General features: G+C 37.2%; 1 protein-coding gene across 1 annotated transcript; it reads left to right on the forward strand.

Moving 5' to 3' along the window:
* The first annotated feature begins 4,155 nt into the window (after positions 1 to 4,155).
* LOC106073661 (innexin unc-9-like) lies at positions 4,156 to 23,449 on the forward strand. The gene is made up of 5 exons (XM_056014447.1): positions 4,156 to 4,309; positions 14,483 to 14,770; positions 16,965 to 17,098; positions 20,721 to 20,832; positions 22,549 to 23,449. Exons 1-5 carry the CDS (start codon positions 4,302 to 4,304, stop codon positions 23,267 to 23,269), a joined length of 1,263 nt encoding a protein of 420 aa, XP_055870422.1. The 5' UTR covers positions 4,156 to 4,301; the 3' UTR covers positions 23,270 to 23,449.
* The last annotated feature ends 1,913 nt before the right edge of the window (positions 23,450 to 25,362 follow it).

Below are 25,362 nucleotides of genomic sequence, written 5' to 3' on the forward strand. Positions count from 1 at the left end.
ACGCTTTTGGCGTCGGGGCTTCCCCCCGAACTCCATTGATGAATAATGAGCTGTAGATGTCAGGAGAATGTGTTTCTGCTATGAAGAATGCAGGAAAATGCTTTTGGCGTCGGGGCTTCGCCCCGAACTCCATTGATGAATAATGAGCTGTACTTGTTAGGAGAATGCGTTTCTGCAATGAAGAATGCAAGAAAATGCTTTTGGCGTCGGGGCTTCGCCGAACATTGATGAATAATGAGCTGCAGATGTCAGGAGAAGACGTTTCTACAGTCGAACCCGAACCCCACAAGAGAACCTTATAGCGCTGCCCCAGTTGTTTTGTTTTTCGCCGAAGGTTGAGAAATGATATATATAGCCTATATATATATATATATATATATATATATATATATATATATATATATATATATATTTGTGTGTGTGTGTGCGCGCGCGCGCGCTGTACACACGTTTATGCATAGGGTTAGGGTTTACTAGGCGTTAGGGTTAGGGTTTGGAAAAAAATCGCCCCCCCCACTCCAAAGTTCTGGATCCGCCAGTGATCTATACGAGGCCTCTTGCCGCGAGTCTGACCTACCCGCCAGACAGAACATCAGTGTACACTGTTCTCATTCAGGCCGGTGAGAGGGAGCTCTTGTTCACTTTTGCTGACCTAGAGTTCCAAGAGCCGAAGGCTCAACTCTACCTGACAGTTTAAGAAGAAGAAGAAATGTGCTTTTAGCAGGTGTTTTTCTGGAAGAAACCTTGAAAATGAGAAGAAAAAAAATAGAGAAATAATTAACCCCTAAAACACGGATCTCAAAAACCTCTCTAACGATTTCCCTAGAAATTTAACAGTTGAAATGTATTGCTAAGAAAAGAATTACTAGCTCGTTGGCCACACTGGGAATTTCCGAATGAAAAGCATTGTTTAATAATTTGACGCACCGTCAGCTAATGAACATCACGTTTTGATGACGTAATAAGCATCCTTTTTAATTTTAACGCCTCGTCTTGTCAGGCTAGATAAAAAAAAGCATGTCGTTGGAATATTATAAAATGTAGTAGATCTATACATTTGCTAAATCAGGATTAAGGGGGGTGGGAGGATGGGAGGGGGTTAAAACGTTAAATTGTTTTTTAATCTAACATTCAATTTTTGGTTCACTAACGTGTCTAGAATCATTTCAAGAGTCTTTAGTTTTCTGTATATATTGTAATAAAATTAGATTATCTTAGTCATAGCACATTCCCGACCGAGCCATTCTTGAAATGCCCATTCATTACCCATGGGAGGCTAAGTACGCTTGAACTTGGTTTGGCTTGGTTACCTATGAAGGGGGCTCGAGGTTTGACACCCGACTCGGTTTACTGAGCAAACACAACTCTGCGCGCTGCGGGATTTGAACTCAAGCCCTATTGTTAGGTGGCCAAGCCGTATCCTAGCGGCTCTGGCCTCTCTAACTCACATCCCATATGTTGGCTGTCACATAGATCTTGTTTCTTATAAATGCTAATATTGTAATCTACATTATCGCTCATTCAATGGCTGTGCGGAATATGGGAGAAAGATAGTGCGTTGATATGTTAAATAACTGTTTCTCAAAGACAGGAGCTAACTTGATAACATCTTGAGATAAAGAGTTTAATACCTCTCACAGTGCTCTTCCCATCAGGCCCAGCACACACTAGAGATACGTCAGCAATGGTATTGCGTTGTGTGTGTGTGTGTGTGTGTGTCAGCCAGCGCTTCCGGTTGGATAAAGAAAAAATATCTAGAATCTAGTTGTCTGGGTTATTTTTTCCTATTTAAAAAGTAACTGGACATATGTTTATTGACAGATGGTTTTATGACGAAGCTATTCCACTATATTTGGGTGGAATCTTGTACACGTTATTTCTCCCACTTCCCATTCTCGGATCAAGTTGAAACTTCTCACCATTATTTATTTTCTATGACAACAAATGATTCAATCAAAAAATTAACCAATTATTTTTTATTAATTTTATCAATTGAGCCCTCGAATTCAAAATCAGAGTTGAATTATTTAAAAAAAAAACTTTTGAAAACACAGCACAGAAATCTTCTCCCAGATAAAGCCCCCTTCTTCCACCCCCCACCCCCCCCCCCACACCAACTGGTCGATACAAGTGATTGGACCATACCACATTGAGCATGCTAGAACCCTTAAAAATTGCGCTAAACAAAAATAATTGTTAACAATATTTCCAATAGCATAAATTTATTGTTGTTAGTCTAGATCTGCTCAAAATTACTTACATGGTTAATTCAAAATAATTGTATATAAGATTTATTGGATTTTGTAAAAAAAAAAAAAAAAAAAAAAAAGGTGTCATTTTATTTTAATGAACATTTTTTTTTTATATTTTTTAAACATCAATTTGTTAATACCAGAGATAAAAAAAAGCAACCAGTAGTTTCAGATTAAAAACCAAATGGTGGAAACCCAGTAGCTCCAGTATCATGCAGCACAATAGCCATACTTGGGGGACTTAATGACATGATAAGACAATCAAGTTTGTCATCCCCCCACCCCCCACATACGCACACTCCTTACGTCCATTGTTATCACAAACTAACACACATTGTTTAACAGGGGCGTAGCAAGAGATGTAAGGTTGGAGTCAGTCTCAACACACAATTTTTTTTAGTTCTAAAGCTTATATTAACTCACTCCGTCCGCCTGTGTGGAAGTTTTAAACTGTTTTAGTTCTAAAGCTTATATTAACTCACTCCGTCCGCCTGTGTGGAAGTTTTAAACTGTTTTAGTTCTAAAGCTTATATTAACTCACTCCGTCCGCCTGTGTGGAAGTTTTAAACTGTTTTAGTTCTAAAGCTTATATTAACTCACTCCGTCCGCCTGTGTGGAAGTTTTAAACTGTTTTAGTTCTAAAGCTTATATTAACTCACTCCGTCCGCCTGTGTGGAAGTTTTAAACTGTTTTAGTTCTAAAGCTTATATTAACTCACTCCGTCCGCCTGTGTGGAAGTTTTAAACTGTTTTAGTTCTAAAGCTTATATTAACTCACTCCGTCCGCCTGTGTGGAAGTTTTAAACTGTTTTAGTTCTAAAGCTTATATTAACTCACTCCGTCCGCCTGTGTGGAAGTTTTAAACTGTTTTAGTTCTAAAGCTTATATTAACTGAATCCGTCTCCTTGTGTGGATTAGATTTTTTCCCGTTTCTTGGATCAAGTTGAGATTTCGCACAATTATTCTTCGTCGATGACAATACATGAATCAATCGAAAAATTAAATAATTAGTTGCAATTAATTAATTTTGTGTTATATTACAATATTAAGAGATATGGCAGCAATTAAGCGGTGCTCACCCTTCACGCAATAAAAGTTGTTGTTTTTTAAAAGTATTTTGTATGTTTTTATTTTACCTAGACACTTTTATAGAGAGCGAATGTTAAAAAAAAATTCATCTACCTGGGGAGTACAATTTCAGTAAATACTAACCTGGATGATGAGGTAGACCTCCGTGTAGCACTATCCTGTGCCACTTTCGGCAGACGGCATGAACAAGTTTGGTCACGAGAGGGCTCATCCCAGACCAATCGTCATAGAAGGCCTGAGCGCTGACCTGCAACGTCACAACCTATGGGCGGTGGAGACCAATAGCTACTGGCCACGTCACAGATCGTACGACGTGGCAACGGGCTATTTGTCTCTACTGCACACAAGGTTGCGACGTCGCAGGTCATTGTAGTTCCCTTGGCTGAGAATCACTTTCTCAAGGGACATCTTTTTTGGGAGCTATGCGCCATCAAGAGAGCAAAAGCAGGCAGCGCTGCAGCAGACCACACCTACCTGTACCTTTTGTGCTGTCTTCATTTCAAAGCTAAGATTGGAACGCATGGTCATCTTCAAGCTCAGAAGAAATGAAATTGTGGTCATTAATTGGGTAACTGTCACCCTCGATAACTTTTGGACATCGAAATAGGTCAGCCTCAAAGATCGTAATATTTTAAAGGAATCTACTACTTATAGTTCTATAAACACCCCTTTCCAGCCCAACTCTCCCAATTCTTGAACAAAAACAAAAACTCCTCTGTGGAATAAGCTATATGTCATCAGCAAAGCGTTTGCACACAAACACACGGACGTACACACACCTGTAACAGAAGAACACATTACAATCATGTTTATAGACAAACAAACGAATTAACGGTCCTATAGCCTTGCTACGAGTTACCATACTAGCTATCACGTGGTCCACTACGATGAAGAGCTTCCACTTGCCAACTTTAAGTTATCTGACATAAATAATATCAAAAAGACATATTGGAAGGAAGACATGGATGAGTAAGTGGTTTCTTTATGTCCGATATTTTCTCTTATTTTCTGCATTTAATAATATATGTGGACATAATCCGTTTTAAAACCTTGTCAGGTTATGTTTTGTATTTTTGTTTTTGTTGTGGTAGTTACAAATTAACATTTATTCTTATCTTATGTCAAATATTACAGCCGTTACTTCGAAAAAGAATACAATTACTTCGTACGCATTTCATGTGTCGATCTAGTCATGCTTGTTCATTTCTAGCTTAAAACTCTGCCAAATCGTTGGTTTTCCTGGCTGATTCAGGCAACCCATTGACTCAATATGTAGAGCTTTTTCATTCTCTATAAGGTTTTATGCACATTGCTCTTTTGATAGACAGTCTTCACGGTATCGTTCTTAGACATAAAAAAAAAATACAAATATTGTGAAATAAAATGTTTTCAAAGGAAATATTGTCAAGTTGATAAACATTTACGAGTCTAGGATTGAAACGAGATGCATGATTTGTATGGAGTGTCTCTCGTGTGCTGGTTCTTTCAATTCCATGCGAGACATCAGTAGTGAATTCATCAATCAATCCATCTTTTTTTTTTTTTTTAAATGTGGTTATAGCTATTGGCAAGGAAACATTATTTATTTATGTCTGTATTAACTGTGTATATTACATTACTGATTAGGATAGGAGGGTGATCAATAGATGAGATTATTAGTCTGTCAAATCTTGGCTCAGCGGTTCTCAAACTCTTCATAACACAGCTACGTTTTTGTATTCAACTCCTTTTGTGGGTGAATTGGGGGGGAGGGGTTAGACTACGTGTTGTCTTAAGGCGTACAGCAAACGTCACTCAGCAAGAGAAGGGAATCTCATCGATGTAATGCCTTAAGGGGTCGGGAACCTCATTGATGTAATGCCTTAAGGGGTCGGGAACCTCATTGATGTAATGCCTTAAGGAGTCGGGAACCTCATTGGTGTAATGCCTTAAGGGGTCGGGAACCTCATCGATGTAATGCCTTAAGGGGTCGGGAACCTCATCGATGTAATGCTTTAAGGGGTCGGGAACCTCGTCGATGTAATGTCTTAAGGGGTCGGGAACCTAATCGATGTAATGCCTTAAGGGGTCGGGAACCTCGTCGATGTAATGCCTTAAGGGGTCGGGAACCTAATCGATGTAATGCCTTTAGGGGTTGGGAACCTCATCGATGTAATGCCTTAAGGGGTCGGGAACCTCGTCGATGTAATGTCTTAAGGGGTCGGGAACCTCATCGATGTAATGCCTTAAGGGGTCGGGAATCTCGTCGATGTAATGCCTTAAGGTGTCGGGAACCTCGTCGATGTAATGCTTTAAGGGGTCGGAAACCTCGTCGATGTAATGCCTTAAGGATAAGGGAACGTCATCGATGTAATGTCTTAAGGGGTCGGGAACCTCGTCGATGTAATGCCTTAAGGGGTCGGGAACCTCATCGATGTAATGCCTTAAGGGGTCGGGAACCTCGTCGATGTAATGTCTTAGACACGTGCACTATCATTGTCACCCGCGTCTTCCGCACCCTGCCCCTTTCTTTAGATGATTAAATTTAATCCACAACAATCCAGATGGTTTAACACGGTCAGTTTAAGAATTAGGTGACATAGAGATGATCCATGGATAAACACAGCAATTTGACCCCACGATGACCTGCTAACCACTGCTAAAAAGACGTAAACTCAAAACTCTATGGCCACATTACAAGGTCCTCAGGGCTCGCAAAGACCTTCCTTCGGGGAACAGCAACAGAGAAAGCGATGGGAAGACAACATGAAAGAATGGGCAGGCCTGTCAGTGAATGAAATTCTATCCAAGGCGAAGGAAGAGCGGAATGGAGAAAGACGGTTGACAGATCTCGTGTGGTGCCCTCACGGTCCTACAGACTAAGGGATATGTGTAGGTGAAACATTGAGATAGTTCTTTCTATTTTTATGGCTTATAGTGTGAGAGGCAGCCGCAAAGGATAAGAACTGACCATAGAATGAGGTTAATACGAGGTTTTTATGTTGCATACGTCCCACGGGCTGACCGTTTGAAGAAAACTTTACACAAAGGAGTGTCAGTGATTAACCGATTCTAAGCGGTATGCATAGCCCAAATCATGAACAAATATAAGCACATATTTCTTAAAAAATAATTCAGATTTTATGCAGATTTATTAATACTCATTTTGGTGCATTTATTTTTGTTACATTAAAAAATGTTTAATTGTTTGGTTTGTTACAGGTCCCGCTCGGTAAATCTCATAAAAAGACTATTCTGATTATAGTCACAGTCATGTACACTTTGATTTATTAATTTATTACAGGCGATAGTGACAAAGCTAATATTAATTCATTCAATGTGGTAAAAAGTTTGGACATGTTTGTCCCCCTTTTTCCATTCTCGGATCAAGTTGAAACTTAACACAATTAATCACCGTACCTGACAAGACATGAATCCATTTTAAAAAATTAGCCAATTAATTAATTAAGTATTAGTGATTAATTATTTTGTTTGATATCTAAATAATGGGAATAAATGCTACCCGATGAGAGATGTATGTGTGGATTTAATCCCTTTATTATGCTTTGACACGCTGTCACCTACAATCCTACACCTCCCATTCTCGGATCAAGTTTAAATTTAAACAATTATTTATAGTCGATGACAGTGGCGTAGCTAGTGTATATGATACCTGGTGCGGTACCTCATCTTGATGCCCCCCCCCCCAAAAAAAAACTAACTAATTAATAACGTTGCAAAACCTTACTTTTTTGTTCAAAATAATATGTATTCATTAATCAAATATTGTTAATTCTTTCATGACCTTAATGACCTTTCATGACCGCAGCATTATCATAGCCTTGACCCCTGCAGTCCATTATGTCTAAGCCATCCGAACGCAATTTCTCTAGAATCATCTCAGTGATTCCAGCAGCATGCTTGTCCTTTGTGTCGATGAAGTCACCAAAAGACTCACGAACCTGCACCCCGTCATTATCCATGACAACATACCGTAAAATTTGGGAAATTGAGATGTCAGGTGTACTGTCAAAAATAATAGAGAAATATTTGGCTTGTTTTACTTGCTGTATGATTTGTTTTTTAGCTTGATCCCCCAATATTGTAATAAATTCATTTTGTATTTGTGGAGACATGTATGTATTCGATATGGAACAAAGCTTAGTGCGAAGCACATGCTCCCTCAAAAGTGGATCGTACTTTGATAGTAATTTTACTAACTCTCCAGGTTTTCGTCTCTTGTATAATCAAATCTTGGATCTTGTTGTCAATATTGTTCCCTACTCTCAGGCAAACTTCAAGTTCCCTCCAAGCAAGCGATGACTGAATGTGAGCTCTGCTGGTCTCATGTTTTTCTATTTTCGGGGATAACCTCCACCACTCATTGAATCCATCTTTGGATTTAAATGAAGATTTGGTACTTGATCTTGTTGAGAAGAGTATGCAGGGGAAGCAAAATAAGGATTCTTTTTTTTTTTTTTTTGGCGAATAACACATCCACTTTCTAAGAACTTTCTCGCCGTTTGACATTTGCCGGAAAAACCAAGCCTTTGAAAGCTTTCTATCCTTTCCTTTTGCTGATTCTTGATGTCTATACGCCTCTCTGAATTGACTGTCCATACGCTGAACTGTTTCAGATCCTTGAGTGAGAAGGTGTATGCGAATATTATCTGTGACATCAGGTCAAGCTCCATTGTCGTTCAGTCTAGAGTTTATTATCCTGCTTTCTGTATTATTTACACTGTCTGATGGTTCAGCTTCTTCAGTATGAATTTTTGAGGAGTGTACTAAAGACATGCTTGTGTGCTGTCCTTGAGTCTCTAGAACCTGCGGTATTGAAGTATTTTCTTCTTTTCAGGATGTCGCCTCATCATTTTTTTCTGGATTCAATGATAACCGTCTCATCTTGCTTTGTTGCTTTTAATTGTTCAGTTAATTCATACACAATAACAGCTCGCCTATAGTCGGTGGACTCTGGCAATGGTGTGACTTCAAATTGTCTCGATGCTTCTTTAGACTTAAGAAATTTAAGAAACGCACCTCACTGCGGTCAAAGAAACTGCTTTATGCGGATGACATTGTCCTCTGGTCAACCGGCAAGAAATTCGACCAAATACAGGCGGCATTACAAGCAAAACTCCAAACCATCTTCTCGTATTGCGACAAATGACAGAGTCAGATAAACGTTGCCAAAATGACCTGGTCCCTGTTCAGCCTAGGGATCGACATTCTTAAGGCTCCATTCGAGCTTCAACTCGGTGGGCTGCGACGCCAACGTGAAAACACGTCAAAATATCTAGGGGTAACACTGGATAGAAAACTGTCAATGCTCCAGCACGTCCAGGACGTTGAAAGAAAAGCCTCGGAGAAGTTAGCGTTACTCAGAAAGCTGGCTAGCACAAAGTGGGGTGCCAAAGCTGACATGCTACGCACATTGTACTTAGGGGCAGTCAGATCACAAATTGAGTACAGCTCAAGTATATGCTAGTAAAACTGCCCTCGAATCACTCGACCGAGTACAATCACAGGCACTAAGGTTCATTTGTGGCACCTTTCGGACAAGCCCAACAAACGCTTCTGAAATCTTAACAAACGTGGGCCCTTTATATTTAAGGAGGGAGAGGGCGGTACTTACAGCCTATGAGCGCTATAAAAGGGGCGACTCTAGGCTACCCACCTCAATATTAGTGCGACAGTGGAGAGAGAGGAACCGCATAAAAATGCGATCGTTCATCCTCATTGCGGCCAATTAGTCAAAATCAGCTGGACTCTCCACTGACAGAATCCCAATTAGAAGAATTAGTACTTGCCCTCCGTGGAGGAGAAAGCCGGCCCCAGAAATAAGCATGTCCCTTGTAGGGCAAGAGGGAGCCACCAAGAGGCGATTAACACCTGCCATACTCCAAAACTTGGCATCAGCTACACTAAAGTCCTACTCATCAGATGCCATTTTCTGTTATACTGATGGGTCGGTAATGAGGGACCCCGATAGATATGGGTATGGGGCCCTTATAGTCTACCCAGACCGGACACCGGACAGAACCAGAGATGCCGATTTCTCCGTCTGAGCTTAAAAGGGTTTTGAGGCGCCAGCCAGACTAGTCAGTCTTGAGCACTGTTCATCATTTTCTTTACGTTACAGTATTACAATTAACTAGTTAGTTAAAAAAAACTCGTAGAAAACAAAGGTTAGCTTATTTTAAAATATTACAATAGAATTATTTCAAAAATTAAACTATAAAGAATCATAAAGAAATTAATAAACTAAGACAATTGTTTAGAGCTAGAGTTTAGAAATATATTTGTAAACTCAATATCTAGATTAAACCAATGGACTAAACAATAAAGTAAAAAAAAAAAGGTTGGCCTATCTTCTTCTTCTTTATATTACAGAGCATTGATCAGTGTAGTAACAACATGTACCGTGTGTCCGAAATAAATCTAGTAAATTAGATTCAAACTGTTCTATAGCTTACATTGTATGGAAGAAATAGTCAAGGAGATGAAACAAAATAGCGACATGACTGGTTTATAAATCGTTAGTTCATGTTTAAAATACAGTAGTTTATGTTTGTTCGTATCCATACAATTAGTCGTTTTAACTGAAAAGCTCAGGGAAATAGGAAATTAATACACAGTGGGGCAATTTTGGTGCCCCTCTCCACTTGGTGCCCTGTGCGGCCCGCACCACCCGCACATTGGTAGCTACGCCACTGGTCGATGACAATACGAAAATTAATCTTAACTTATCTTATATAATACAGACGTTACTTCAAAAAAGAAGATGATTAGCCTACGTCCTACGCGTCATGCATTTAGTCATGAATATTAACCAATGACTTAAATTCTGCCAAGTCACTGGTTTTCCTGGCTAGCTCAGGCAATCCATTCCATGCTCTAATAGCACTAGGGAAGAAGGAGTATTTGTACAAATTTGTCCTAGCATATGGGACGAGGAATGTGCCTTTATCTTTGTGTCTTTCAGAGTATTTTATTAAATTTTGTTTTTGTATTTGAAGATTATGGTTCAGTGTTTTATGTATAATTGCTACTTTGTTTTTGAGTCATCTATCCTGAAGGCTTTCTAAATTTACTGATTTTACTAAAGGTTTTACTCTAGTCAAATGTGAATATTCGTTTGTTATGAATCTCACTGCTCTATTTTGTGTCTGTTCAAGTCTCTTAATGTTATCTTGAGTTGAGGGGTCCCAAACGGAGGATGCATATTCTATTATTGGCCTAACCAAGTTTAAATAACATTTTAGTTTTATGTTCTTATTTGATTTATAGAAATTTCTTTTAATAAATCCTAATGCTTTGATTTGTTGATAGTTTCATCAATATGTGGATTCCATGACTGTTTTTCATTTATTGTAACACCTAGGTATTTTGCGTTTTTAGTCTGTGTTACTGGTTTGCCATGAATAAGATAAGTGGAATTATTTTGTTTTAGTGTTTTTGTTACTCTTAACAACTGACATTTTTCTGGGTGGAAAGACATGCTCCAATTTGATTCCCATTTCTGTAATTCATCTAATTCTCTTTGTAAAATATCTGTGTCTTGTGTTGTTTCTATTGTTCTGTATATTATGCAATCGTCTGCAAATAATCTGACTTTTGTTCCTGAAGTAATGCAATTTGGTAAATCATTTATGTAAATTAAAAATATTAGTGGACCCAAGACTGTTCCTTGAGGTACACCTGAGTTTACTGTTATCGGTGTTGATTTAGAGCCATTTATTATTACAGTTTGTTCTCTCCCTATCAGAAAATCTTTAATCCACTGATGCAGTGGACCATTAATGCCGAAATATTTTAATTTTTTAAGCAAACTATGCTGGTGAACTTTGTCAAAAGCCTTAGAAAAATCTAGTAAGATAGCATCTATTTGTTTACTATTATCTAAACCTTTTGAAAAATCATCAATTAGTCCTATTAGTTGTGTTTCACATGATCTATATTTCCTAAAGCCATGTTGGTATGATGGGACATTATGATTGTCTAAGTGCTACATATAATGTGTTCTAGGATTTTACATGTAATGCTGGTAAGTGATACTGGTCTGTAGTTTCCTGGGTCAGATTTTTCTCCTTTTGTAAATAGGGGTTGACATTAGCTTCTTTCCAGTCCTTTGGTACTGTGCCCTGGTTAAACGATGCCTGAAAGAGTATTTTGAACACTGGGGCTAGCTCAATTAGCTAATCAATCAGTACTAATTAATTAATTTTGTTTTATATAACAGAAAGGGAGCTAAACCCTGCCATTTTTTACATAAATGGCAGTAGTTGGAGGTTCCTTCCTTTAGATAGATTTTTAAAAAAATATTTGTTTTTTCTTTTGTTTGTTCAAGATCCTGTTAAAGATTTGAAGCAATAAAATAGACGCTAAAGAATATATAGATATATATACACACACACAGTGCTTTTTTTTGTAAAAACAAAAAATAGATGCCGGTACTCATTGATGGATTGCCTAACTTTTAACAATAATAAACTAATAACAAACGTTAAAATACAAGAAAATTAGTTTTTTTTCCACATTGAAAAAGTTGCCGGTACGCCGTACCGGTGCCTACCGTCACTTCTTCTTCTAGTCAGCTTTTTGCTGCTGAGCTGTCAGCTCTTTTGCAGACTGTCCCAAGGAATAATAGTGCGCTGTTTTCTTCAGTTGTTCAGCACTGCCGTACAGGGTGTTGGTTATGTTGGGCTGTAGTGGAAGTAGGGTCTGCCAAAGGTGGACGAGTAAGGAGCATTCAAAAAGGATATGATTTACGGTTTCATAAGGGTGGGTGTAGTGTCTACAAAAGGGGGAGTTGTGTGGAGTTTATTTTATTGAGATGGTAATTTAACAGAGGTGTGTGTCCTGTCCTTAGTTGGAAGATTGTAGATTGCTCTTTGCGGGGGATGAAGTTAATACTGTTAAGTTTGTTAGGCATGTTCATTTCTTTGTTTCCTGTTGCTCATTGATAGAGCCAATCCTCTTTGTGGAATAACATTGACCTTAGGGTGAGGTAGTTAACAGGTCTATCTGGTTGTTCCATAGATGATCCTGCCTTTGAAAGCTGATCTGCCCTTTCATTTCCCATGACGCCAATGTCTCCAGGGATGCACTGTAATGTGATGCTGATGTTTAATTTTGTCATCATCACTATTAGTGTTGTCTACTCTCTTGGGCTTTCTGAAGTGCTGCTGTTAAGTGCTTGAAGAGTGGATTGGGAGTCTGTAAAGACAACAATATCTGATGGTGATTGTATCCCTTTATATAATTTGTTTTCGACTGTCTGCAAAGCTATGGTAATTGCCTCAATTTACGCTTGGAAGTTTGAGCAGTAGTCGCCACAGGGTGCACTTATTTCAAAGTGTTTATTTTTGGGGAAGACCAGGAAGGCACCAAGATCAGCATTGATGGTGGCTTTGAAGGCTGATCCGTCGGTGTATATATGGATGGCTGTTTTTGGTTAGTTTTCATTTGTTTTGAGCTAGCCTACTTTGAGCTCCAGTGGATTTGATTCTTTTGTTAGAGTGTTATTTATTAAATGTGTTTTAATGGTTGGTTGTTTGTAGTTAAGTCCAGGAGTTATGTTTGAGAATCTGGTAATTTTTTCTCTGTTATTGGGTAGGTGGTGTTTTAGGGCTAGTTGGTCAGTAAGTTGGATCAGAGTCCTTTGCTTTTTTTTGGTTGTTTTTCCTATTTCTCTGTGTTAGTAATTTATTTGGATGATCGTCCTCCAACCTTCTGTATCTCTCCATAGCTTCTAATGCTGCTCTGTTGCGCCTTAACTTAAGCGGTTCAATATTGGAGTCTATTTCACAGGCTGCTGTGGGAGTAGTTCTCATACCTCCACTCATTAGCCGCAAGGTTTGGTTTTGGATTGTATCTAATGATGATTGATAGGTTTTGTTGGCAGCTACTTGTATGGAGAGACAGTTATCCATTACAGATCTGACGTATCCAGTGTATAACTGTCTTAAGGTTTTCTGTTCAGCTCCCCAGGATGTTCCTGCTAGGTGTTTTATTATGCTTAATCTTTGTGATGCCTTTTCTTTTAAATCTGCCATAAAGTGCTTTAGAGACAGTCTTTTGTCTAATTTTACACCAAGATATGTTGGATTTTCTTCCTTCTTTATTGGCTGTGATGTCTATTTTTAGGATGTAGTTTCTTTTTGCTGTTTTGTTGCTGTGGCTAAAGATTGAATAAACTGACCTTTCTTTGTTTATTTCCATTTTCCATAATTTTGAAAACGTGGAGATAGTTGTGAGGGCTCTGCTTAATTTGGATCTAGTCAGCACTGGATATTTCTCTGTATTCCAAATTAAGATGTCATCTGCGTAAACAAATGATACCGTACACACACAAAAATAAAGTGTCTAGTGGTAGAATACTCGCCTGCCTTATTGCCAAATAAATAGATAACATAATAGGATACAGATTGGGCTGTCACTATCAATGCTCAATTACTAGTTGGAAAAAAATGATTGCGATTCGGTGATGTTGTCGAAGAAATTCCTTCTTGAAATCAAATCATGTCAATAAGTCAGCAGCACCAATGACTTGGTGGAGATAAAGTTCCTTCTTAGCATTCCCGACAAGGATAATACGCATTCACATTAGATGTGACTATCTCATTATAAGATAAGATGATTGATCACGTGACTATCTCATTATTAAATAAGATGATAGATCACGTGACTATCTCATTATAAGAAAAGATGATTGATCACATGACGATCTCATTATAAGATAAGATGATTGATCACACGACTATCTCATTATAAGAAAAGATGATTGATCACATGACGATCTCATTATAAGATAAGATGATTGATCACATGATTATCTCATTATAAGATAAGATGATTGATCATTTGTTATTTCGTTTGTAAATGACGAAAAACAAAATCGCAGCTGTCACCTTTAATTGATTAATTTTCTAGATTCATTTTTAACTTGGCTGTGTGGTCATGTGGTGTGCGCTCTGGACCATCGTTCGATGGTCACGATGGTCGAATGTTCAAATCCTTCCTCTGTCACCCTTCGCCGTCCTGCAAAAAGCTGAGGCTCAGATGTAATCATCTCAAACCCTGGGGAAGAGCATCTAAAAAATCTTTAAACAACCAACACCTAAAAACAGAAAGTTTATAATGTTTTCTTCTCATCCACAGACTTGGCATAGGTCACGTGATCTCAGCCTTCTCCGCCGTGGTCTTCGAGCATGGGGTCACGGACGACGATCTGGCGGACCGGCTCAACTACTGGATCATGTACGGGATTCTCCTGTTCTTCGGCATCAGCGTCGGAGCCAAGCAGTACGTGGGGGAGCCCATCTTCTGCTGGCCCCCGCCTGAGTACACGGACAAGCGCTACAAGCGCTACATCAACCACTACTGCTGGGTGCACACGATGTACGAGGTGCCCTGGGACCAGGTCATACCATCACCCGAAAATGAAAGGTCAGTAGAACAAAGACAGTGGAGAGTTTGGTGAATTAATTACACAATTTTTTTTATCTCTAAGTAATTTTAATGTTTGTATGCGCCAAGACATCTCGCGGGAAAGTGGTGGCTGAGTGATATAGCGCTAACTTCCGAACCTGTTGAAGTCTGTGAATTTGAATTTCGAGATTTTTAGGACGTCCTTGAGTCCACCCAACTCCCATGGGTACATGACCTTTGATGGTGAAAGTAATGACTGTTGGTCGTTGTGCTGGCAACATTACACCCTCGTTAACCTTCTGACATAGCCTTCACATGATCTGCCCTATAGATTGCATGGTCTGAAAGTGGCACTCTACTTTTTATTAGCTGCTTCCGAAAGAGACATAGCCGCTATTAGTTTTGTGTGGTCCGTCCGTTCGTCCCGTTTAGATCTCATAAACTAGAAAAGATATTGAAAATTTGATATCATGATATTTTAGATCTTTCAAAGTGCTGATGCAATGGCTAATTTTATTCCGAAAGCGAAAAAAAATCAAAAAAAAATTCAGGTATGCATATAGTTGTTTTTTTTCATAAAAGTGCCCCATTTTTACAACTATTCACTATTGATAGTAGAAAGACTATTTAGTAAGGAAAATAACAATTTGACATATTTTCAAAAAATGTATGCCATCAGTTTAAATTTTTTTGGTCAAAAAGATGTTTAAAAAAAAATATTGTATTACTAGATAAAATATTATCTGCCATTATAATTATAGTAGGCTATATATAGTATGCAAATAATTTGAATGTAATTTAAAACAACAAATTGAGCACGCAGTGAAATAAAGAGAAAAAGGTTTCCTTGATGACGCTCTGCATAAGACAGTTTGCCCCTTATAAAACAATTAAATCAATAACATCAGCTAGGCAGGTTCACATTTTAATAATATCTTCATAACTAGCAATTCATTGAATTTATATGAATATTAACAATGTAATAATAACAACATTAATTAATAAATCTTGGTATCTTGTGGTAGCAAGTTGTTAGTCGAACTAACAATACAATAGATACGGCAACACTTTCGACACGAGCATTTCTCTGCTTTTTGTATCGACGGAGATTGGGTTGTAGTTGTTGATAGGGTTGTAGTTGTTGATAGGGTTGTTGATAGGGTTGTAGTTGTTGATAGGGTTGTAGTTGTTGATAGTTTGTAGTTCATAGTTTCTGATATTTTTTCTGAAAATATTGAAATAACTTTTTACCTGCCTGAGCGGACCACTTCGGGGGCCGATTTTGAGTTTGTGTTTCCACACAATCTTTGTAACCTTGTTCTACTTTCTCAATTTCTTTAAGCTTTATGCCTACTAGATCTAGATCCTAGAGAACTAAATGTCTACATTTTGTTTAGTTTTGTTTAGTTTTGTAAAAATAAAAAAAATATTTTTGAATTAGTTTAGCTGATTTGTAAATTCTTGATAGTTCATTATTCGAAACTTAAAATACAAATTTAAAATAAAGTTTGGCTTTTTCGCTTTGTCTGATCTGGAATACAGACATATATATTTGTGATGTAGACACATATATATATATATATATTTATTTATTTTAATTTCTCTGCTTTTCAAGCTAATCACTTTTCAGGGCCGAATTATAAGGTCTGGAGGCCCTGGAACAACGAATGTGCGGAGACCTCTATGTTCCAATTCCGAAGAAAAGAAAAAAAAATCTGTCAAGCCTTCTAAAAATTAATTTCCAACAAATAAAATTATTTCAACAAAGAATGTAGTAAGTTGTTCAAGTCAAATACAATTTATTGAAAATCTAAATTAACTCGTGAACGAATGAAACTTTGCGAGATTTTTTAAAAATGAAAATGAACTAAAGCACAAACCTCGTAGAATTCTTCAAACATGACAAAGTAGTTATGCAAATGAGAAGAAAATTAGGAGCAAATGAATAAAAAAAGGAACGAAGTAGCCCTAATCGTTTCCTATATTAAGTCATTGCGGAAAAAGCTGAGCAAACAAAAAAAAACAACAACATACGATTGTGGAGGCTTTAGAAATATGTGATTTGGCCAGACAGATAAGTCTGCATCGGCGGTCCGTATCTTGGGCTTGTAAAGGGGTCCTTGGACTGAAAAAATTTGAGAACCTCTGGTCTAGAGTATCTCAACCAAACTCTATATACTCGTTTTTGTTTCTTGCTGATTTTTTCCCTCAGGTACATCAACGATGTGGGGTTCTATCGCTGGTCTACGGTGTTCTTCATCTTCCTTGCCTTCATGTACCGCATCCCGAAATTTGTTTGGAAAGAAATGAAGCTTTTCTCTGGGATTAATGTGGAGAAAATTGTTGGTGAGATAGTCTTTGTGTCTTATTATATTATCTTTGCATCATCTTTTGTCTCTTTATTCTCTTTATTCATCTTTATTCATCTTGTTATATAATTATTTCATCTTATCTTGGGATCTTATCATCTTATCTTGGGATCTTATCATCTTATCATCTTATCTTATGATCTTATCGTCATATCTTGTGACCTTATTGTCATATCTTGTGATCTTGTCGTCATATTTTGTTACCTTATAATCTGATCTTATCATCATATCTTGTGATCATATCATCAAATAATGTCATCTCTTTTATCATTTAACATCTTATCTTGTGATCTTGTCATCATATCTTGTCATCTTATCATATTATCTTGTCATTTGAACATCTCATTTTGTGATCCCATAATCTTATAACCTTCTCTTATGATCTTACATCGCTGACGTTTGAGCGCCTGCCACCATCCTGTGGGGGAAGGGAGGTTATGGGGGAGGTAAAATTAAACAAAAATTTTTGTGTTTTTGGTCAGTTATATTGACTTTTAAAAAATTTCTGCTAGTGTTAAATAGCTCCCACTTTTTTATGTAATAAATAACTCTCTTTTCATTGTATGTAAAACTGAGACAGATAAAATAGTTTTTGTGGTGAAATACAGAGAGTGAAAGTGTAGTTAGTGAACCGGAAGTACGGGCGTTTGAGAGATCGAGAGTCAGTCAGTCAGTGGGAAGTCATGTAACAAGTTTAGTTATTGAAAGTAGTTGGTGAAATTCAGTTGGACAAATTTAGTTGTTGAAAGTCAGTTGGTAAAAGTCAGTCTATGTAGTCCGTCAGGCAACGTGACACCATGGCGGAATCCTAGATATTGTTTCTATGAAAAAGATATTTACGCACGCAATTAAAAAAGCACATCCGTTTATTATTAGTAATAGGCTACAACATCAATTTATAGTCCGCGTTAGATAAGGTTAAAGTTTCGTTATGGAACTACTCGTGAATATGAACTTTAAGAGAATATATATAAGGACGATTGCGTAATTCAATGGATACCAGAACTAACACACTTATAAACTCTGCACTCTATCCAGAAGAATTGAAGAAATTAATCGTAAATAAAATAAATGAGAAATGGACGAGCTCTCATCCAAATCACAAGAAAGATGACGCTTACTATAAGCTATCCCGACAAGACCAACGTCTAATCTTTCGACTCAGGACCGGACACAACAGAATGCGACAACACATGTACCGGAAGCTCAAAATTGGAACCAGTGAAATCTGCCCATGTGGAGTATCACCAGAGAATGCAGACCACGTCCTCCAAAACTGCTCTCTATACCAAGAGGCCCGTATAAGACATTGGCCCCAAATCACCCCAATAGAAAGGAAACTATATGGAGAGCTCCCTGATTTGGAAACCACTGCGCAGTTCATCTCATGTATTGGTCTACTCATCTGAACACTCCAACATAAAAATGAGAACGAAGAAGAAGAAGAAGATTGGTTTTACTTGAATAGTTCAAGAAGGAATTGAGAAACCACAAAGTGCAGAGTAAGATCTACTATCGCAATCAATGGATACAAACAAAGTGAAAGTCATTTTGATATCAAACATCCAACAACAAACAGCATTTGAAATGTACTAAATTTGACTTATTTCAAGTGTTATTATTTAAGATATATTACGCCTACAACGGTTTGGTTTAATGGTATGGTACTCCAAGTCAAAGACCGTCAACAGCTCTGCTATTTCAGACTTGAGGGATGTCGAGTTCTAAAATTCGTTTTATATTCCCGATGAATTACAACAGATTTCAATTGGCAAACAAAACCCACAGCTGGAAGCATTTTATTACGCTGAAAGTGAACTACAGAAACATTTCTTGTTTGACATTTTTTGTTATTTTTTTTAAAGAGTTCACTTTCCAACAACACATCTTTGCGAAACAGGATTTTCTAACTTATTAAATACAGAAGCAGACTTGATGCAGACGACATTCGTTCTGCTCTTGTCAAGATTGCCATAACATTTTTGATCTGGTGAAACAGAAACAAGCTCAACCTTCCCAATCACGATAATATGTTTCAAACAAACAGCGCAACAATGTTTTTAGCAATGTTGAATACAGTTACCATGGCTTTTTACTTTGCTTCGTAATTATTTCCACTTGCTTATATGGTATAAAAGATGAATATGGTGATCACGTGATATAAAAGTACATAAATGTAGGTAACAAAAGTAAAACTTCATTTATTTGTAATTAACTTATAGACATATCGTTAGCAGACACATGTTTTATTAAGGTTGGGGGTCGCGGAACTGAAAAGGTTGAGAACCTCTGAATCCACTAAAAATGAGGAGAAACAGCTATTCTCAGGTTATCTGCACCACAATGAACTTTTGTCATAGCTCTACAAAGACCTTTGTTGGTTTTCACAGATTTTTTTACTTCAACTTTGTCTCAACATCAATAGATCTAGTATCAATAAATCGAACTCATTGGGCGGAAAAAGTAAGTCACGGATTCGATTGTTGTTCTCCAGTGACATCGATTTTGTTCACTTACAATTGAAGATAGATCTTTGCTGTTGATTTGATTGGAGTTAAACAACACAGGACTTTACAAGACACATGAAGTTAAAGAACATATATTGTTAAAACGCCAATTGATTTAAATTACAAATGAAGTTTTAAAAAAAGAACATATTGAGGCGAAGAACTCATGGGGCAAAGGAATATGAATAAAAAAATCAATAAGTAAAAAAAAAACATGAACTATGAGCTCATGGGGCTAAGCTTAATTACTTAAATAACTCATTGAGTTAAAGAACATAAATAAAGAAATTGTGGAGTTTAAGAACCTAATGAGCTAAAGAGCTCATGAAGTTTAATGGCATGGTTAAAGAATTTATGGAGCTAAAGAGACGAATGAGTTAAAGAGACTCATAAAGTTAAAGAAATTTAAAGTTAAATGGAAAGTGTAAAGTTAAAGAACCTAATGAGTTAAACAACTCAGGGAGTTAAAGAGCATGGATAAAGAGCTCATTGATTTGAAGAACCTAATGAGCTCATGGATTATAGTAGGTTATACTCGGAGTTAAATAACTCATTGAGTTCAATTACACATGGAAATATAGATAACAAAATACATTTGAAGGACATTTTAGAAGAAATTTTGAAAACAAAAAAAGGATTGTTGACCTAATAAAAGTTTTTATTTTGGTTAATTAATAGAGAATTATAATTATAATAAGCAACTGAAACATTGTAGACAGTTCTGCTTTCTGATCCTCCACCTACCTTGGTTTGATGAGAATCATCTCCGCCACCTACCTTTGTTTGATGAGAATCATCTCCCCCACCTACCTTGGCTTGATGAGAATCATCTCCCCCACCTACCTTGGCTTGATGAGAATCATCTAGATCTAATGATGGAGATTCATATGGACAACGGGCCGAGTAAAAAATGTAGAACAAACTATATTTATCCTAGACGATTGGTTATTACAGAAATAATATAATAATTATAACATTCAAATAGCATTCGCCGAACAAGACATTCCAAGATTTCTGCTTTATGCATCGCTTTGTGTTTCTGATGATTTCGTCACTTCCGGCTGAAACCAAATGAGTTCTCTTTCATTGCAGGCATGACGCTAGAGACGGCCAACATGGAACAAGAGAAGCGAGAAAAGCAATTAGGTCACGTGGCAGTCTTCCTTCACCGTTGGATTAGCACCTACTCTGACATACCTACCAGGTGAGAGTTTTAGCCTACAGCAGCTGCCCTCATCCTTTGCTGACCACGGCGATGGTATTTCATATCCTCGTTGGTGAACTTCGTTCCAATTGTAAAATTGACTTAAGATGAAGCATTCACTAAAACGAATTTATAATTGCTAATTTTGTTATTGTTTTTTTTTTTTTACATGTTTCCGAATACTCGTTTGAATTCCTCATCATGCATATTTTAGATACCAATAGAGTAACTAATATTACAAATATTAAAATGTTGTAGACACCGTTTGTTTTTTCCACTCCTTTAATGCATCTAACATAAAGCCCAAAAAAGAGGCAAAGAAAAGAGGCCCAAGGATTCCTATGAGGATAAAGCTAAAACTGAATAGCGCAAATTCTGAGGTTTCCTTTAAAAAAAAAAAAAAAAATAAGTTTCATCTTCAACTATCCCATAATCTGTTGAACGTCTTTCTCCATTCCCCTCAGTCTTTTGCCTTGAACAGGATGTCTTTCAATGACAGGCCGTTTTATGTTGTCTTCCTATCGCTTTCTCTGGTACTGATCCATGAAGAAAGGTCTTTGCTAGTCCTGGGGTGTACGCGCGTCTGTTATGGCTAGATAGACGTCATATCATCTTCGTGAAGCGGACTGTCTTGGTCCATCAAAGACGTCTATTGAACAATTGCACGACGCCCTGAAGAAATTCGACCTTTCTAACATTAAAAAAAATAGAATTGCGACAGTGTAGACGTATAGAAATGTCCTCTATAAAAGACCGCTTTGAGTCGATTTGTTGCAGACGTTTCACGTAAAAAATGACGTCAAAGAACCTATAGCGAAAGTGAAGAGGCCCCATCTCGGTATGATTTATCTAAACTTTGCAAAACACTTTTTAATTGATCAATTTGTTAATAAGGGTTGAGGGTCTAGATCACGTCAATACAGATTTTTTTTTTAATTTGAAAGACCGCCTTCGCATCCCCATGTTAGCACGTCACCCAAGCACATAGGGGAGAGGAAGGGTTCATAGGTTGAAAAATAATTAACCTTTTGATTACCAAAAGCTAAAGGAGACAACCACTATATTTCTTATAAAAAGTATTTTGCAGAGTTTTGTCCCTTTTAATTTATAGCGCTACGCCCAATTTTGTGATATTTGAAATCTGAGCAAGTGGTTTATTAATTTAGATGTTTTTTTTTTCTTTATGAAATAGCATGAGTACGAAATTAATTTACTTCGTAAATTTACAGAAAGTTTGAAATCACTGACCTAAATATGCGTCTGTGATTGAAACATTTAAAAACTATATTCGTCCATTCATTGAACATTAAAAATTTGGGTTATAAGCATAGACATAAATAAATATAGACTGGAAAAAGGAAGTAACTTCATGTAACTTGAAAACATGTATATCTATTGTATTCGGATTTCCGAATTATGAAAAATTTCATGATCTTCACGCTGAGAGATTTAAAAAAAAACACTAGTGAAAATATTGTAATACTTATATAGGTTATGGCTGAAATAGATATGAATACATTAACTTTTATACTGCTCATAAATGCTGTATAATAAAGTACACAAAATTGCAAGTCACAAATTTTCGTTTCATAAAACTCTTTAATCGGCCAGTCTATATTTATTTATGTCTATGGTTATAAGTAAATGATTGCATTCAATAAGTAATACTATTACAATATTTGAGTTGTATCTCTTTGTTTTATGTCACTATTGCAGCAATACAAGGTTAAAGAAACTGCGCAGAGCCATGGAGAACTTCTTCATATGTTACGGGAAAAGGCGCAGCCATTACCTGGTCATCATCTACCTCTTCGTGAAGTTCCTCTACCTGGCCAACGTCGTCGTCCAGTTCTTCATCATCTCGGCTTTTCTCAACCTCAACTTCTGGTCCTTCGGCACCGACGTCATCGCCTCCTTCGCGGCCATCGGCGAGTGGGTGGACGACGTGAACTTCCCGCGGGTGGCGCTCTGCGACTTTCAGATTCGTCAGCTGTCCAACGTGCAGACGTACACCAGCCAGTGCGTCCTGACGCTCAACATCTTCCTGGAGAAAATGTTCTTGGTGCTTTGGTTCCTCCTGGCGTTCATGCTGGCGGCCAACCTCTTCAGTTTCACCAAGTGGTGTTATCAGCTGCTCAGCCAGAGAAAGAGGACAGAGTTTATAACCAAATACACGGGGATGATCCCGTCTGGCAGCATGGAACACCTGGTCACGGAGAAATCCCTCAAACACCTGGTCAGAAGGTATCTCAAGGCCGATGGCGTATTCGTCCTAAAGATGGTCGAATCGAACACTACCGATTTATTAACGGTGGATCTGATTCGTCAAGTCTGGCTTCAGTACACAGAATTTTGTAAAGACCATTTACCGGAAAATACCGAGTTCTCAAGAATGGAAAATGGAATAATTAAACGCACTTTAGAAACGGATATTTAAAAAAATTAGTTTAAAATCATGACAAGTGAATGCAACGGACACTGAATTCAAGGAACATTACAATGCTGTTACCGTCTACAATGTTCAAGATTTACCGTTATCAGCATTAAAATCTACGGCTTTGTAACTACAAATACGAATCTACGACTTTCTAGCTAAATCTAGGGATTTGTAACTTGATCTAAGGTTTTTTCCTAGCCAGTTCCTCAACAATGTTCTCAGCGTGTCAAGAAGGCTTTGTCTTCTAATTATAGTGAATTATAGTGTTTCACGTTAGTAAGCAGACCCAGCTTTGACCTACATAGTGCTCCACACTCTTATTACAAGGCTTATAATAGCTCGGTCTGTCTGGTACAAATTGTGAGTAGCCCTATGTTTGTTCTCCAAATTCCTTTTCTCGGATCAAGTTTAAACTTTGCACTTTGTTACTGTGATAGGCCTTGACCTTGTAGTTGTTGATGGCTGTCTGACTCGACAGATTACTCTGGAGATGTCTGGGTATCTTGTACGGGTGTACTAGAAGCGATTAAACAACTAAGTAACAAGACCTACACATTAACAACTAGAAAGAGTAAGTCCAGACCGTTTTATACTTGAATGGAATTTAATACTGAAAAGGCCACAGTCCAGTCTCTGTCCGTAATACGAAGTCATTCTCTTGAAGTCCTAACACCAAGTGACTAATAATAATATCAGTAGACTATAACCCACTAAGCAGTGACGTCATTAAATGTCGCATTTTAAGTCTGTCAACTATGGTGCGTCTCTATACTAACTAATAATACTAACTAAATGTCTAACAGATTCCTCTCCCCTTTGAAAAACAAATTCTCAATATTTTTCTATTACTGTCCTGACTGAACTAAGCTACTGCAGCAAGTCTTTACAAAGGCAAAAGGCATTTCATTCATTGGGGAAGGACAATACCAACATAAAATAGCCACATTGGCTGCCTGGTCATGCGGTTTGCGCGCTGGACTGTCGTTTGGATTTATCGATGGTCGAGGGTTCAAATCCTGCCCGCTCCCATCCCCCATCGTCCTGCAGGAGGTTTGGATTAGGAAGTAATAGTGTAGAATATGTACACAGTACACTGGCAGTATTCTTAACAAACACCATTTTAAAAATTATTACAAACTTGTTTCAACTTTAAATAACATATTTAGGCACCTTTTTTTATGCGATTTTGGCTACATTTCTTTATCATTAACCATTTTCCATAGATCTATCTTCTACGAATGATAAATGATATGATACACAATAAAAAGATAAATATTCTTACTTTCTGATGCATATTTATAATGATTTTTATTTTTGATTATTACCTCCCTTTCCCCACTAAAATTCATTTTGTAGCATCCTTAATGTTTAACATATTATAATGCAATACAAAAACAGAAATGTACCTCTATGTACATAATATTTACATATATCAGTTACTCATATAAGCATTTTATCATTATTTATCAATATACATGTGTCAATCTAGCACTTGTATATACTCCCAATATTAATTTTGTAACTTTATAAGTTTAGACATATCACTATTCTATGGAATATATATATATATATATCATATAATTGACTCATTATGGTAATATGTTCTTTAGCCAATATCATATTTCAATTAAAGATAATCTGTGTTTATCTTTATGAGAGAATGAATTAGATGGGTATACATTCTTATAAATTCTCATTATATCTGTTACTCCATCTATATTTTTAGGATTTCTTTCTGTAATAAATGACTGCAATTGGGGGGATCACACTTGCTAATAAAATTATCCACTAAAATAAAATTCTTTAATGCCTCAAAGGAGTTTGCCACTTTTTCTAAGTTTATCAACTTTCTGGGTTTCTTGTATGAGTGTAATTTGTATTAGACGCGTTTAAACTACGAAGTAACAAGACCTACACATTAAGAACTAAAAAGACTAAGTTCAGACCGTTTATATACTTTAATAAAGTTTAATACTGAAAAGGCTGCAGTCAAGTCTCTGTCCGTAATTAGAAGTTGTCCTCTTGAAGTCGTAACACCAACTGACTAATAATAATATAAATAAACTATAACCCACTAAGCAAGGACAGCGGTT

The sequence above is a fragment of the Biomphalaria glabrata genome, chromosome 16 (assembly GCF_947242115.1).
Source record: "Biomphalaria glabrata chromosome 16, xgBioGlab47.1, whole genome shotgun sequence".
NCBI classification, from domain to species: Eukaryota; Metazoa; Mollusca; class Gastropoda; family Planorbidae; genus Biomphalaria; species Biomphalaria glabrata.

Coding starts and splice junctions, on each gene's coding strand:
- LOC106073661 (XM_056014447.1), top strand. Junction 14,771..16,964: donor CCATCACCCGAAAATGAAAG/GTCAGTAGAACA, acceptor TTTTTCCCTCAG/GTACATCAACGATGTGGGGT. Junction 20,833..22,548: donor TACTCTGACATACCTACCAG/GTGAGAGTTTTA, acceptor TCACTATTGCAG/CAATACAAGGTTAAAGAAAC.